Genomic DNA, 17,665 nt, shown 5'->3' on the forward strand with positions numbered 1-17,665 from the left:
TCCTGCATTCTCTGTCACTTCACCAGTTCCCATAAATTCAATCATCAGCTCTAGGATGATCTTAGAGATCCATATATCCTATCCTGTTCTCTGCTCTAAACTTCAGTCCCAAATCTCCAATTACCCATTAGGCACCTCAAAGTGGGCATCTTGGAGGAGATATCTCTGACTCAATATGTAGGCAACGTACATTTCGTCTTAGTTCCCCGCTAAGACCACCATGTTCCAAAATCACTGTTGAAGGTCTCCAAATTCATAACCCTGACATTATCCTCATTGCTTCACTCCTCAAGACACATCTCCAGTCAGTTGCACAATCTCGCCATTTCCTTCTCTAAACGCCTCTCACACACAAACCCTTCTTTGTACTAAAACAGCCACCACCTTAGTTCACATCTTTATCACAGCTTCCCCAGACTATTGTGATGGCTCCCCACTGGCCCTCAGACCTTTGGCCACCATGATCCTCCTGCATACAACTGCCATTTTGATTTCCTTCTATTCCAATGTGACTGGGCACTTTTGCCTCTTCTTCAATAAAGTATAAAGTCTTGGGTGTTTCTTTTAAAGTACTTTACAAATTGATAATGACCTGTCTTTGTAGCCTTGTTATACATTATGCTCCAATGTTATTCCAACGTAACTTAGGAGTTATATGTAATTCTAGGTTCAGTCGAACTGGCCTTCCTGTTTCTAAAGCACGGCATTCCATCCACCATGTCAAATGCATGGACATTTGCTCCTTTTTTCCCTTGTGCCTGGAATGCCCTCCCTCCCCACCTTACTTCCACCTCACAGATTTCCTTTTTTCCTTCAAGGGGCAGGTCAAGCACCCCTCCCTACATGAAGTCTTTCTTCATCCCCCCAAATGCTAGTGTCTTCCCCCTCGCAGTGGATGCTTAGAGGCTTTGTATTTTGTTTTTTGTTTTTTTAATTTGGAGGCTAATTTCCAGCTTGGTTTGTTGCACACCTGACTAAAACAGAGAAGGGCTGCTCAGGCAACCATTGCCTTGCTCACCAGATGTCTGCCAGTCCTCACTCCTAACTGGGTCAGGGCACACACATTCCTTTCACTCCTTTCCCTGAGCCCTCAGTCCTCACCTCTTGCTGAGTCTTTATAAGGGCCATGAAAAAGCACACTACTGCTTTTTATTTGCCCTTTCAACTCCTGTCATGCTGCTGGCAACTGGTGCCGGGTTATGCAAATTACCCCAAGGCTTCAGTACTCCTCCTGGAGTCCCTTGCAAGTGCCGTGGGTGAAGGGTGACCTTTGTTTGGCTTTCCAATGTCCCTGTTCCATAAATGCTCCTGGGATGACCTGTTTAGGCTTCCTGCCAAACTCTTTGCAAGCTCATTTTCTCCAGTTTTTGTTGTTTTAATAGCTGAGATTAGTTTATACTTTAAGCTTGGTTGTCATGTTTTTCCTTTTAGAGGTAAGATCGAGTGTTTGTGGCTTGTGGCAGTTTCTAGCTCCTTTTGGGCACTCTTTCCTATCAATTCAACTTTCCTGAAAACTGGAAAGCTAGACATTTTCATAGTGCTTTAAGGTCTGCCACGTGCCTCACAAATATTATTTGATCCTCACAATAAACCTGGAAGGCAGGTACTGTTATTACCCCTATTTTGTGAATGAGGAAACTGAGGCAGACAGAATACCCAGGTTCACATAGTAAGTGTCTGAAGCTGGATTTGAATCCAGGCCTTCCTGACTTCAGATCCAATACTGCTCCTCCTACCTAGCAGCCTGGCAAGAAGCAACAGTGGGCCTGGGCCCTCTAGAAATCTTGAGTGATGACCTGGTAGGATCGTGTTCACAGTTCCATGGTACTGTCTTTGAATTTCAATACGCACATCTTGTCTGCACTTTGTAGAGTTGTGTTTTGTTTTGTTTTTTATAGAGAAAGGCAAGGGTATAAAATTTAAAGGGATCTCTTTGTAGTTAATTCATTGCTGTCCAGATCCCCCTTTTGATGACGGGAAGCCTGACTCGGTGCATGGGTGAATACCCACTTGCTATGGTTTGTGAAAGATGTCCCCTTAGCATCTTGAAATAATTTCTCCACCCAGATGATATTTTGCAACAAGATTTAGAGGGACCTTAGAGATGATTTAGTTAGGGTAACCAATTAGACAAGAATGGTTTTTACATTTTAAAATATATAGATTGTATTTTAAAATGTAAAAAGCAAGGTTTAGGATCTGGGCTGAAGCTGATTTTTTATCTGGGCTAACCTTTCACTTTAAATATCAGGAAACTGATACCTTCCACCAGCTCCTTTTAAGATACATATGCTGCTACTAAAATATAGACCATATTACTGTTTGTCACAGAATGAGGGACTTTATTGTTATCACCCTGTTATTTGCATATAGAGCATATTACTATGTTATAGGATGAGGGACTTTATTGTATCAATCCGCTACTAGCATATGGAGCATATTAGTATGTTATAGGATGAGGGACTTTATTGTATCACTTCACTACTAGCATATAGAGCATATTAGTATGTTATAGGATGAGGGACTTTATTGTATCACTCCGTTACTAGCATATGGAGCATATTAGTATGTTATAGGATGAGGGACTTTATTATATCACTCCGTTACTAGCATATAGAGCATATTACTATGTTATAGAATGAGGGACTTTATTTTATCACTCCACTATTAGCATATAGAGTATATTACTATGTTATAGGATGAGGGACTTTATTGTATCGCTCTGCTTTAGAGGGAAGAACACTGAAGCTTTGGAATGTGGAAGAGATCAAAAATGGGGTAAAAGAGGTACAAGGGGGAGAAATGCAATCTAACTTTAGGGGAGGGGAGTCCATTGGTACCCATTGTGAAAGCCTTATTTCTGTAATATAATAATCTCCCCAAGAGCAAAGGTGTTGCCAACATTGAGGTGTTGCCCAAGCTAGTCATTCTGTCCTGGGTTTACTCACTTTGTCAAACATAAAGACCTTATTGATTTGGCCTTTGAAGGTCTTCAGGACAGAGTCAATGTACACACTGGAATCCTGGATGGCCTGGCCGATATCATCGGCAGTCTCCTTCCCTTTAAACTGCAGGTTGACAAACACAATTGTCACAGGTCGAAGTTCAGACAAATAACCTTTCAGCTGCTTGTCATCAATCTGGAAAATAAGAACCAAACACATGTCCCCTGAGCAGGCCTGTCATAGGCATCCCTACTTCGAGACTGGCCTCCAGATTGTATTTATCTTCAGGAAGACCACTTTTTCTGGAAAGCCTCAGGTCCTTCCAAGGCAAGACTCAGTAGAGATGTCCCTGTCCTGCCAGAGGCCTTTTCTGAATCCCCCAAGTCCTGGCACTGAAGCCATACTGAAATGATTTTCACCCCACCAATTTGTGATGTTGACAAATTTAACTCCATAATAAAAACAAATTCCTTGTTGGCTTAAAAGTTACAAAATTGCGAAAGTAACTTAAATTATCTCCCTCATATCAAGTTATTCTAAAAAAAAAAGTAAAATATATAACATATTTTTAACTTACTTTTGGATATATGGATGTTTTTGCCTAATAGAATGCAAATGGGAAGGGCCCTTTTGTTTTTGCCTTTGCATCCTCAGGGCCAAGCAAAGTGCCTGACATAGAAGAAGCAGTTAGCAGATGCTTTTTTGAATTGAATTGAATGGATCAAAACTAAAATTTTACAATATGTGGAGTTTAACATGGTAGAGCCATCATGGGCCAGCTAATAATTATAAAATTGAGAGAGAGGATTGGGAAAGGTCATCGGGAGACTCCTTTGGTTGGAATCCCATCTCTTAGGAGCTTTGTGTCAACGGGATAGTCACTTATGTTATGTGACTCAGTTATGTCAATATGTGATTTCTACCCCTTTTCTGACTTATAAAGTGGATAATTTTGATACTAGTTCTGATTATCTTTTTTAATGTTCAGGATCCCAAGTTAAGTAAAAGTTGGTGACTACAATGAATGAAATACCTGCTTCAAAATACTTCGCATGATGTACTTTTGTAAAGAGAGCTCCAGGTCAGAGTTAGACTCCAGATTAGAGGCAAGTCTCAGAATGTCTAAAAAAGAAGAAAGATTGGCTTTGGGAAAAAGTCTAGACAGAGCAGTCACTATAAACAATAAGCAACATCTTAAGCACTGTGATATGATTCTGGAATGACATTTTCCAACCTAGAATGATGTGAGCCCCAAAGAGCCACACGATGACTGTATTCTAAATTGGAGGCTCCATTCTAGTACTGTGAAGTCTCCAAGAGTATCACTTCCTCTAGAGTCTTACTCTGGAGCCCCATGATGGTATGGAGGTGATTATGAGGTCTTAAAGGCAATATAGCAAAAGAGTAAGTAAGTCTTGTCAAGCCAAAAAGGCTTCTGGCACAGTCCAGATGACAAAATATGTTTTGTTTTCTAAATATCACTCTGGGTTCAAATTGGTGAAGATTGATTACTCAAGAAGTCCACAATCTCTCTTCTTTCTAGCTTTCACCAACCCTGCCAGTCCCTCATATATAATGTATGTGAATGGTCTTTTGAGTCAAGGGTCACCCAAGGGCAAAGGTATCTTAGTTGGGAGAATTCCATTATCAATAAGCTACCCACTAAGGAAGAAATATTTTTTTGGCCATTGCAACTTATGAAACAAAGAAAAATATAAAACTCGTTTTCATGAGCCCCCTTTTTATATCTGCCATGACTGCGACAGACTGGCAGAGAAAGGAGAAGTTTTTAGATACACTTTTTAGAGTATAATTTATATGATGTTTTCATATAAATTGCAGATTTTAAAGCACTTTACATATGTTAATGCATTTGATTCTCACAACAATCCTGAGAAGTAGGTGCTACGATTATCCCCATTTTACAGCTTGAAGAAACTGGCATACAGAGGTTAAATCATTTACCAAGGGTGACCTAGTTAGTAAGTGCCCAAGGTCTAATTTAAACTGGTGTCTTTCTGACTCCACATACAACTTTCTATCCACCGTGCCACCCAGCTGCCATCTATAAACACTAACAGTTAGGACTTTGAATGTGAGATCTCTGTCTAGTAACAAACTCTGTCTAATAACATCAAGTTGACATGCCACTGGAGATATTGCATCTTATCAGTCTGAATATTCTTAGTATGAATGAAACCAGAAGATATATGTGGAATTTGAAGTTAAATGAAAGGCTATTTCACAAATTCTCCTGGTAGAGGAAAATAAAGGTGCTGAAATACAACTGTGATGACTCAATTTATCACTGATAGGGGAAAAAAATAGCTCATTACAGATATATTTAGAAATCTTTTCCATTCTTTGTTGCTGCCTTCTAGTTTCATCCTTAATGCTCTTGGGATGAGCTGGTTTAATAGAATTTCTTACTATATTCTAGAAAGTTTTTTTTCCCTACTGCTTTTCAATGTTTTCTATGACAGTTTTCTACTATCCTCTCTAAAACTTTCAAAACTACTTTATATTGCAAATTAGGCTGATATCTCTGCTAGAATAGCCTTCAAGAGAGTCTGCTTCATGCTACAGTTTGGAGTCAGATAGGACTTTTGTGAAAAAAATGCTAGTGGATATTTTATAATGTCAGGCTTTTGGGTTTAGAAGTTTAGAGGAATTAATCAGCAGCCTAAAGGCAAGCAGAAGAAGTCAACCTGGCCACCTGGTCACTTCATCTTGCAGTGAATGTGATGACCAGTTAGTTACAAAAGAACTTCGGTGAAAATAATTTAAGAACATGTACCCATATCTTTTAGAGAGGATGAGGAAATAGAGAAATTACATGAAGAATTCAAGGAAACTTTCTGAAATTAAAGAATATATATATTTTTTTTCACACTTGGTGACTTAAGTTCAAAGATAAAGTACAATGGAGAACAGTGAATAAATTTTACAAAATATGACTCAAGATGATTTTATATAAATAAGTAGCTTCTTAAGGGGTTGATTTTGGAGGTGTTTGACATGGCAAATACCAAATAACATTACAAAAAATGAAATTTACTGTATCTTAAGAGAAAGAAAATAACTTGTTGAACAGATAATGAATCTGAAGTTAGGAACACTCATCTTCTTGCGTTCAAATCCAGCCTTGGACATTTACTAATAACTCTGTGATCCTTTGCAAACCACTATTTACTTCTGTTTTCTCTCCTGTAAAATAAGCTGAAAAAGGAAATGGCAAACCATTCACCATCTTTGTCAAGAAATTCCTCCAGGGCAGTTTAGTTGGTGTAGTAGATAGAGCACCAGTCCTGAAGTAAGGAGAAAGAAAGAAAGAAAGAAAGAAAGAAAGAAAGAAAGAAAGAAAGAAAGAAAGAAAGAAAGAAAGAAAGGGAGGGAGGGAGGGAGGGAGGGAGGAAGGAAGGAAGGAAGGAAGGAAGGAAGGAAGGAAGGAAGGAAGGAAGGAAGGAAGGAAGAAAAAAGAGAGAGAAGAGAGAGAGAAAGAGAAGGGGGGGAGAGAGAGAGAGAGAGAGAAAGAGAAAACCCTCCTCTCCAAAGGGGTCACAATGAAACATGACTGGAAAATGACTGAACAATAACGAGTTATAATTTCCAAGTTAGTTATTTTGACAGATTGTTAACGTGTTAAAGAAAAGATTGAAATCAACACCAAATTAGAAGAAAAACATATGGTACACATTTAACGAACTCCAACCAATTAATAATAGCCATTAATTGTTATGAAAAATTGTTTATTTCAAAGCTTACAGGAATCATTGGATTCCTGGCACATGAATTAATGGACAATGTGTAAATGTATAAATTCTCATGTTAATTCATGTTGTTTTTTACACTGCTACTAGACTGTGTTATATTGCTATGTGCTTATGTAACTATTTGTAAATGCCTCCCATGTTGATGGATTTATGTACACCTTGTTTCAAGTGAGTCCCTTTAGAAACCCCCTAATCTGATTTGATTTTCTATTTCCTTTGATATTTTCATCTCCCTTCCTGAGATATCAGGGAAGGCATGATCACCTTTTTGGAGTTCTCACCTCCTTAAGAAGTCAAGGAGGTTATGATCGCCTATGTTCTAAATCAAAAGAAAAGGGGAGATGTTGGAATCTTTACAAACTGTTAAACCATTGGAGTTGATTTGATCTTAGAAGAAGATATTTTGGGCCAGAACTTGAAACTAGATACTAAGTACAACTGATGTAAACAATGCTTGTGTTCACACCTTTAGAGAGCTCATAAGTATCTAAGTACTCAATGGAGTTCACAGTTTGGGAGAATTCAGGGCTGGCTTAGTCTGAATTCACAGGACCAGAGAGCACTCTGGGAGATAACCCATAATACCTGCCTCGAGAAGGAGGCGTTAACCTTTGGGAGATGATATATATGGAGGAAGCTCTTAGAGCTAGGGAGAATTTTCTCCGGAACATCGACAGGGATTGGAGACAGAACACTCTGGAAGAAAGCCTACAAGCCCTATCTTCCAGGCAAGAGAGATTCCTCGTATCTTCTATCTTGGTGCTGGCTGGAGGCTGAAGAAAGCAGAGGCAGAAGCCAAGGACAAAGCTGCAAGATCTCTTGGAGCCAGGCAGAGAGATAGGTCTCAACTAACCGGGCTAATTTGGAAGGAGAAATAAACGTTTGCATTTTTACCAGCTGGCTGCGATTATGGAGTAATTATTTATTTCAACTGAGGACTAAGGCTGCCTCCAGAAAACCTTCACAATTAATACCTAACAATGGGAGTCTGATAAAACAGGTATTGACAGAGATTATCACTACTTTCCAATTAATTTTGTTGAAAGTAAATTGTGAAGAGTCTAAAATTAAGGACTTCACAATGAAGAGTGTAAAAATTGAAAACTAATGCAATCAGTAAATAATCTCTTTGCTAAGCAGAGGGATAAGTATCCTGTTTTATAATGGAAATTTGCCTGTAAAATTTTATAGAGGATAAAAAAACCCTAAGAAGTATCATCTCATAAAGCTTTAAAAAAACAGCACAGAGAAAAAGAATTTTAAAGAAAGTAGCAAGAAATGTAATTAAATCAACTTATCGCAAGAGTATTTAAGAATACATCTGCAAGGACAACAAATAGCTAAATTATGGAAATCACACAAATATTTCTATGTTAAATTACTTTCCACATCATTGCTAATGTGGCACAGTGAGTGAAGTATTGAACCTAGAAATTAGATTCATCTTCTTATGTTATGGATGGGCTGATGGATGAGGCTTTTTTCAACAATGAGATGTTTCAGGCCACTTTCAATAGATTTGTGAAGAATCTACACCCAGAGAGAGGACTATGGGATTGAATGTGGATCACAACATAATATTTTCGCCATTTTTGTTGTGTGCTTGCTTTGTGTTTTCTTATTTTTTTCCCTTTTTGATCTGAGTTTCCTTATACAGCATGATTAATGTGGAAATATGTATAGCATATTTAACATATATTGAATTAATTGCTGTCTAGGGGAGGAAGTTGGGGGAAGGGAGGGAGAAAAATTTGGAATATGCAAGGGTGAATGTTGAAAACTATCTTTGTATATATATTGAAAATAAAGAGCTATTTTTATTATTTAAAAAAAGAAAAAATACAAAGGAAAAAAAAAGACTCATCTTCACTTGAGTAACTGCAGTTAGGCCCTAACTCCAATGTGCTGTATTGGTAAGTAGAAATGAAACTAAATAAAGACAAGAAGAACAATTGTACTAGCCTCCAGTATTGGGAGGAGTCCCAGGCTAGATGCAACACCATTTGATGCTTATGGAGGGATTGCATTCAAAGAGGAGAATATACTAAATGTAAGAGGGTGAGGGATCACAGACTTAATTATTACTCCTTAAAATCCCCAAGCCCCCAAATCTGAGAAAACATTAATAACTTCTAACTTATCTGCCTTCTTTTCTCTCTCTCTCTCTCTATATATAATATATCCATAATTTTTAAAGAATAACAAACATATATATTGAAACATCTTTGAAAATATGAGATAGGAACAAGAAGGCTTTCAAAAGTATTCCACATCCTTATAATCACAACTGATTTATAGATGCAGAAAACAGCAGGTCCCATTATACTTATTGTGTGCCCAGGTGCCTAATGGCCTCTATTCTGTGTCAATTGCACTGAACCACTAGATCTGAACTTGAATGAGCATCCCATGAATGCTGAGAATATCGTTTTGTTATAGACACATTCAGCCCCTCTCTAATAATGTACTCAGCCCTAACGCAGATATATAAACATGTGTTTACTATTTTCATTTATTAGTGAACTTTTTAATTCGCCTTATGAGTGATATACTGTTCCCAAGGGAAAAACCTAAGAATGGTGGTAAATTATTCCTAAAAGCTTCTCTTTTCCTGAATCAAGATTATGGGAAAGAATTAAGTATGGAGGCAGCACTTGGCTTTCAGTGGCATTCAATACCCTGATATCCCTTCTATTTTGTCACTTAACACAGGTCAATGTACGTCTAATTAACTGATAGCAATGGCAAATTGAATTTGTAAAATAATTGCATTGCATGGGGAGACATATTTCTATTTGAGAAACAATATCCAAATTTATGGAGTATTTGTCATTGATAGTTAATGCTTACACTTCCTACATGATGTCTTTGTAATCCCATTCCAAAGGAAAATTAGCATTTCCCATCCTTTAAAGTTACTTCCATACTTTGCATACATTTTGTATTTGCTTATTTGTGACATGTTGTTTCTTCCTAGTAGAATGAAAGATCCTTGAGGACAAGGACTACTGAATATTATTTAAGTCTATATCTTCACTATGTAGCAGTGTCTCATATACATCATTCAAAAGATCAGAAATCTCAATTTAAACTTTTTTTGAAAAAAGTTATCATTACTATTTTTATTTTATTTGCTTTATGGATTTAAAAACTGTAACACCAATTGATGCATTTTGGTTCTTTGAGATAGATATTCTTAATTCTAATCTTTTAAAAAATAAATGCTAGTTGAATTGAGTTGAGTATTTCATTGCCAGTCCCGTAAAGTTCAGATTTATCTTTTATTGCTTCAAGAGGACTGGCTTTGGAGGCAAGAGATCCAGGGTCAGATTCTGCCTTAGATACTTACCACATGTGTGATTGTAAGTACTTTCCTTCCTTGGGCCTCAGTTTCCTCATCTGTAAAAGAAAGGCTCGGGCTAGATGGCCTCTGAGGTCCCTTTCAACCATAGATGTATGCTACCATGACAAATGGAATATTACTATATAGATTGGCTTTTTTCTCCTTGTTTTTTTATTAATTTATATCCCCTCTTCCCATCTCAAAATTCTCTATATTTGTCACTTCTTACAGTAGAATAATAAATCAGTACATACATACAACATTCCCCCAATTAATGGGAACTATTTCTGTTTTTCTTTTCTTTTTGCTTCCCCAGAGATTTTACAACAAATATTTTTGTATATAAAAGAACTTTCCCACTCTATTGTTAATTTTCTTGAGGGTACATGCATAGTAATGGTATCCTAGGTTATAGGGCATTTCCATTTCTGACATTTCTAACATTGTTCCAAATTGTTTTTTCATAATGGAGACCAATTTGCAGTTCTTTCAACCATGTACCTGTCTCTACACAACACCTCCAAATTTTACCATTTTGCTATTCTATCAATTTTGTCCATCTGATTAAGTAGGATGTCAAATTTAAGACTTATTTCAATTATTTTTTCCTCCAAGGAATTTGTAGCATTCTTGTTAATGACTTTTTGAAGATTTTTAATCTTTTCAATTTAAAAATTGTTCATATCCTTTTGCCAATATGAAACAAAGTCTATTATTATATATGCATTAAATATCTTTTTTTGGATCAGGATGTGAAAGTCTTTATTTTAAAATATATATCTTTATTTACTTTGTTAAATATTTGCCAAGTACATGTAACATTTTTTAACATTCATTTTTAAAATTTTGAGTTCTAAATTCTCATTCTCCTTCCTCCATTCTTGAGAAGGCAAACAATTTAATACTGGTTATACACGTGGAGTCAATATGCATTAATTATCGAAAATGTCCTTCAACTCAACAAATATTTGCTAACACCAACTATGAAAAAAGTTCTATATCTTTCCCTGTCCTCTCCACCCCCCCAACCCCAACCTTGAGAACTGATAGGGTTTTGATGGGTGGGAAAGAAAGTTAAGGCATCTGAGGTAGAGAGGACAAAATGAAGAAGATGGAGCCTGATCGGAACATCCTCAAGTAACTGTAAAGAGACTTGGTTGGATGCAGTAGAACCTGATTAGCAGAGAACAGCAGTATGAGAGGTGAAGTTGGATAGGTGGTAAATGAATCAAGTTTTGCAAGACACTGAATTATTTTTAAACAAGACCACACAATAGAAGGAGATCAGGATCCAAGAGATTATTTCAACCATTAACTGACTGTGTAAACTGAGGCAATTTGTTTGACTTAACTGGGTCTCCATTCAATTCAATTCAAAATAAGCATTTATTGAGTGCTACCATGTGCAGAGACACAGGACTAAATACTAGGGATACAAAGACAAAAATAAAAAAAATCTTTGACCTCAAGGAGTCCAAATTCTAGTGACAAAGGAGGAAGGCAGGGACATCACAATAAGTAAAATAAAAGTATATGTAAAGTTTTTTGGGGTTTTGTTTGTTTTGGTGAGATAAATAACAACTAGGGATTGGGTTATTCAGGGGACTTTATTTACATTATCTGAAAATTGGGGTTTAATTGGATCAGATAGCCTCTAAGATCACTTCCAGAACTAACAATCCATGAATTTATGAGTCCTTGGTCAAAGACAAGGTCATGGGCTACCAGTCCCTGGTCAGTCAGTACCTTATTGATTCTAATTTGCCAATGCTTTCCCCTCATTAAGTGCTGACAAGCAGCGGTTTTATAAAGGAGTTAATGAAATGCTATATCTTTCTTCTCTGAACCCACACTCCAAAAATCTAGCTTTGGAAAGAACATTCAGGCTCACAACACAGGGAAAAAATGGTAGTGGTGAGGAAGAGAGCTGGACATTGGATGCCTGGGGATTAAGTTTCCTGAATGATGGTCCATGAGTTTTCCCATTACTTTTTCAGAAGTACAGACTTATAGTTTTCACCCCAGGAGAAGAATGAAATTACTACAAATAGCACCATGTTCTGGCTCTATCACTTCCAGATAGAAGAGGGATAGCATAGTTTCAGACATAGATAGGCCCTGGCTTCCCATGAGGTTCATGTATCCATTTGGGATTCTGTACTTCTTTCTAGGTACATATTCTGCAGTTGTTTATGGCTCTGCTACAACAGAGACAGCTGAAACTTGTCAATTCCTTCTCCAGGATTCCAACTCTTGTCCCTCCTGGTTATATTGTCTATAACTTCCCTGAATATGTCGCTGGAACTAGATTTCCAAGGAGATGACATAGACATCTCTGCACACATTCACATTTGGTCTTCTGGGCAATAGTCCTCCAACAGAATAAGTAATGCATCCTTTGAAGATCTTGTAAGAATTTAAGATTCATGTTCTTACCTCTTCTTTGCATTGGATGCATTATATATAGTCTTAGGAGTTCTATTGGGAGCATAAATTTTAAATAGGAAATCATTTCCTAGATCATAATCTCCATGACAGCAGTGTTAAAACTGCTATTCACCAGAAGAGATTAGAAGCTTGAATTGACCTTATCACCTTAAAAAAATGAGCAATTAGGATGCTTAGTACACTTACCCAATTAAAGAGATGACTTTCCTTAAATAAATGCAAGAAATGCTTAAAAGAAGAATTATGAGAACATGAACTTTTGGGGGAAATTTCTAGCTCAGAAAAAACATGTCAAAATTTATCAAAAATAACTTATTGAGAAGTCTCCCTCCTAACAGAAACCATAAAGGTAGACACACAACTATGAATTGCAAAAAGGATGGATCCAGATAATCACTTTTTCCACTGGGCCTGGCTGCATCCCTTAATAAAAAGCTGAAGACAATGCAATGAACCAAATCAGTTCCAATGGAGCAGTAATGAACTGAACCAGCTACACCCAGCAAAAGAACTCTGGGAGATGACTAAGAACCATTATACTGAATTCCCAATCCCTATATTTTTGCCCACCTGCATTTTTTATTTCCTTCACAGGCTAATGGTACAATATTTCAGAGTCCGATTCTTTTTGTACAGCAAAATAGTGGTTTGGAAATGTATACTTATTTTGTATTTAATTTATACTTTAATATATTTAAATTGTATTGGTCATCCTGCCATCTAGGGGAGGGAGTGGGGGGAAGGAGGGGAAAAATTAAAACAAAAGATTTGGCAATTGTCAATGCTGTAAAATTACCCATGCATATAACTTGTAAATAAAAAGCTATTAAAAATTTAAAATAAATAAAAAATAAAAAGCTGAAGAAGGATGATTTCAGAAAGTCCTGGAGAGACTTACATGAACTGATGCTGAGTGAAATGAGCAGGACCAGGAGATCATTATATACTCAACAACAATACTATATAATGATCAATTCTGATGGACGTGGCCCTCTTCAAAAATGAGATGAACCAAATCAGTTCCAATAGAGCAGTAATGAACTGAACCAGCTACATCCAACAAAAGAACTCTGGGAGATGACTATGAACCATTACATAGTATTCCCAATCCCTCTATTTTTGTCCGCCTGCACTTTTGATTTCCTTCACAGGTTAATTGTACACTATTTCAAAGTCCTATTCTTTTATACAGCAAATAACCATATGGACATATACACATATATTGTATTTGACTTATACTTTAATATATTTAACATGTATTGGTCAACCTGCCATCTGGGGGAGGGGATGAGGGAAAGGAGGGGAAAAATTGGAACAAAAGGTTTTGCAGTTGTCAATGCTGAAAAATTACTTATGCATATATCTTGTAAATAAAAAAGCTATAATAATAATACAAAAGAAAGAGCTGAAGAGAGAAAATAGGAAAATAACCTGGATCTCCCTCCCTCCCTCCTAACTTAAGAGAAAGAGTACAGAGCTGCTTCAAGAACCTGCAGAGAAAAGAATCCTCAAAGACCTTTGGTTTTAAAAATTCAGTGTCTAGTGAAATCATATGTAATTTTTCCTTCCTTTTAATCTCTATAGCCTGCTCCTCAATACCCCCACCATAGGATAGAGCTAACAGCACATCTTTCCAACATAGCCACTATTCCGGGCCTCTTTACAAGAACCAGGTCAGTTTTGAATCAAAGAAGCCCAAATGAGATATTGCCTCTTTATTCCCGAGGATTCCAGGATCACCTTCCTTTTAATATACTCCAGCTTATCAATGCCCTCTGTTAATGTGGCATTTAGAAGTGACTGTTAATTCTCCAAATGTGGGCTGACTAGGGTTCAGAGGTTCTCATTACTGCCTATTTTTCTGACAGGATTTGAGTGGATAAAATTAATTATCTCTATTCCAAAAAGTTAGGCAAACACAATATCAGTTAAAAATTAAATATTGCCAAGCAGGCAGTGTCCTAACAAGATACAAGGATCTGTCTATTTAATCTCTGTACCTTCTTCAGCACCTATCACATGATAGCTATTAAGTAAATATTTATTGAGTTGATTAAAAATTGTCATGCAAAGTAAGATGGGTCATTCAAATCTTCACCAGATATTTTTAGGAGTCTAGCTTGATGACCCAGGCCCATGTTGTTCCAATAGTGACTTCCCTGAAGAAGACTTTCCCTAATATGGCAGAATCCAGTATCCAGTCTTCTGGGGAGAGGGAGAGAATTTTCAAAAGGAGCCAGACTAGTGGAAAGCCTTCCAAGTTTGGAGTCAGAAAGCTTGACTTTGAAATTTGTGTTATTTACTACATGCAAGTAGTGTGTAGTTTTCTCATTTGTTAAAGCAAGGAGGGTAGAATAGATATGACTCTAAATCACATTACCTTGTGAAGGTGTGAACCATTCCCCACTTTATTGACCATATTACCGAGCTGCCATTTAAAGGAGATGTTCCCATCTGAGTCTTTGACAAAAATGAGAGGCAGAAACTCTGTGACATAGGAGGTCCGTCTGGTCACTGAATGACTTAGGATGAAGATGGAAATTCTCCAAGCAGGACTCAAGCAAGATCTGGAGGCAGCTGAGTACCATAATAAAAAAGAGTGCCAGGCCCCAAGTCAAAAAGATCAGAGTTCAAATCAGACCTCAGATCATTATCAGCTGTGGAACAGTGGTCATTTAACCTTTGTTTACCTCAGTTTCTTCATCCATAAAATGGGGCTTACCATTAACCTAACTAACTCCTAGTTAGTGCAAGAATCAAAGAGATAATAATTGCAAAGCATTTAACATACATGCCCGGAACAACATAATAAGCATTATATAAATATTAACTGTTATTGTTGGTATTGTTGTTAATCATCCACATTGAGTGAAGGGAAAGCCAAGTTTCTTCAACCACACAAAAAAATGCCCAGTGCTAGTTCTCCTAGTGACTGAAGGACTGCCATTTGGGGGGCAGCACCCCGTGGCAGGAGGTCATGATAGGTCACTGACTGTTCCCAGCGCTGGGCTGGCAAGAAAACAAAAGATGAGGTCTTCAATGAATACAAAAATGGGAAGGTATTGAAAGTTGTATTTTAGGAAGATCAAGTGGGCAGAAGTGCTTAGGGTTTATTCAAGAGGGAAAGTCTAGAATCAAAAGAACCTGTGAGAAGGCTCTTTCAATAATCCAGGGTAATGAGAACTCACCACTAAACTGGGGAGCCAGGGGAATGGAAAGGGATGGCTGTGTCACCAAAGGCAATCAAGGATATTCCCAAACAGAAAGTTTTCCTGACAACTTGCATACTTTTCATTTGCCACTGTCTGGAGGACTAAGAAGCTTTCTTTTCTTTTCCCTTTCTTTCTTTCTTTCTTTCTTTCTTTCTTTCTTTCTTTCTTTCTTTCTTTCTTTCTTTCTTTCTTTCTTTCTTTCTTTCTTTCTTTCTTTCTTTCTTTCTTTCTTTCTTCCTTCCTTCCTTGCTTCCTTTATCTTTCCTTTCTTTCTTTCTCTCTCTTTCATTTGTTTATATTTATTATTATTTTAAAATAGTATTTTATTTTTCCAAATATATGCAAAAATAGTTTTCAACATTCACCTTTGCAAAACTGCATGTTCCATATTTTTCTTCCTCCTTAGCCAGAAGATGAGCCCTCCTAGTTTTAAATCCATGATCATGTAACTTCATAAGGTTTTTACCCATGGAATTCATGGCCCTTTCATTCATTCATTCATTCATTCATTCAGCATCAAGTAGAGCAAAAAACTCTGGTAGGTCTTGGGAACATGAAAACAAAATAAAAGACAGTTCTTGTTAAAAAGAAGCTTACATTGTACTTGGGTGGCAGGGAATTTGGAGGGGAATATGGGTTCTAGCATGTAAATAAATAAGCATATGCTTATTTGTGGAGCATTCTTAATCACTAAGGGAAATCAGAAAGGTTTCTTGTGGAAAGTGACAACTGCATTGGGCCTGAGAGGCAGCCTGAGGACAGGGAATAGTTTGGGCACATATAAACCCAAGGTAGTACACTATTATGTTGAGGACCATGCCTAAGTGTGAAACCCAGAAAGCCTGTAAAGGATTAAGGAGAACTGCACCATTAAGGGGCTGGTCAGGTTCTTTAAAAGCCCCGACAATTGTGAATCATGACACTCTTGAAGGAATTGCAAACCAGATTTACTGACACAGATGTTGCTTGTGGATTGGGAATGAAATAAATCAGAGACAAGAGGAGGCAGGTCAGAGAATACACCTGCCTCTCAGTCTTCTTGTATGGTTATCATCCTCTCACATGAAGGGATCTATTCTGCCGGTGAGAATTAGATCCCCAGCATCCACTAGCAGGCGGCTCCCATAACACTAGTGGGTCTGTATCTCAAGGAAATCACAAAGAAGAGAAAAGGACCCATATGTGCAAAAATGTTTGTAGCCGCTCTTTTTGAGGTAGCAAAGAAATGGAAAATGATAAATGGCCATCAATTGGGGAATGGCTGAATAAAAAATGATGAACAAGCTGATTTTGGGAAAGCCTGGAAAGATTTACACAAACTAATGGTAAATAAAACAAGCAGAACCAGGACTACATTATACAGAGTAACAATAAGAATGTTCGGCTTGGTTGTTCTCAGTGGTTCATCGATCCAAGGCAATCCAAATAGACTTTGGACAAAAAATACCATCTACAATCAGAAAAAGAACTATGGAGATTGATTATAAATCAACACATGCTATATTTTAACACTTTTTTTTTCTGTTTTTTCCCCCTCCCATGATTTTTCCCTTTTGCTCTGACTTTTCTCTCCAAACATGATTCATAATGTTATATTAAAAGTTGAAGAAGAAAAATAAAACTAACTTAACTAAATAAATAAAATCAAGGCAGTAGATTGTGGGGGTGCCAGAAAAAAGAAAACGATCACTTTGGTCAGAACAAGGAAGCATGTCAAGGGGAATCATGAGACACAAATCTGGAAAGACAGGCCAAAGCAAGGGTTTAAATGCAGAGTTCAAAATTTATTTTAGAAAAAATGGAGAACCACAGACAATTCTTAGGTACTTAATAAGTGCTCATTGGTTTTTTGTAAGTTAAGTTTCATGTCTGCTTTTTTCCCTAGGGAGCCTATTTCTAACAAAATCTATATGGAAGAGCACAAATGCAGTCAATGGTTTAAAA

The 17,665-nt window shown here is 37.1% G+C and overlaps 1 protein-coding gene across 5 annotated transcripts in view; it reads right to left on the bottom strand.

The window, feature by feature from the left end:
• Window positions 1-17,665, bottom strand: part of ADCY10 (adenylate cyclase 10) — a 127,879-nt gene that overhangs the window by 91,666 nt on the left and 18,548 nt on the right. For all 5 annotated transcript variants that reach the window (XR_004229282.1, XM_031936834.1, XM_003767400.4 and 2 more), the window contains exons 8-9: window positions 3,979-4,067; window positions 2,949-3,140 (exon numbers count right to left, since the gene is read on the bottom strand). Coding sequence is in view for 4 of the 5 variants with exons in the window: in XM_031936834.1 (XP_031792694.1) it covers window positions 2,949-3,140; window positions 3,979-4,067 (281 nt within the window). In the remaining variant the exon portion in view is untranslated. The remainder of the gene's footprint in view (window positions 1-2,948; window positions 3,141-3,978; window positions 4,068-17,665) is intronic.

The sequence above is a fragment of the Sarcophilus harrisii genome, chromosome 4, assembly GCF_902635505.1.
Source record: "Sarcophilus harrisii chromosome 4, mSarHar1.11, whole genome shotgun sequence".
In the NCBI taxonomy this organism is placed as follows: domain Eukaryota; kingdom Metazoa; phylum Chordata; class Mammalia; order Dasyuromorphia; family Dasyuridae; genus Sarcophilus; species Sarcophilus harrisii.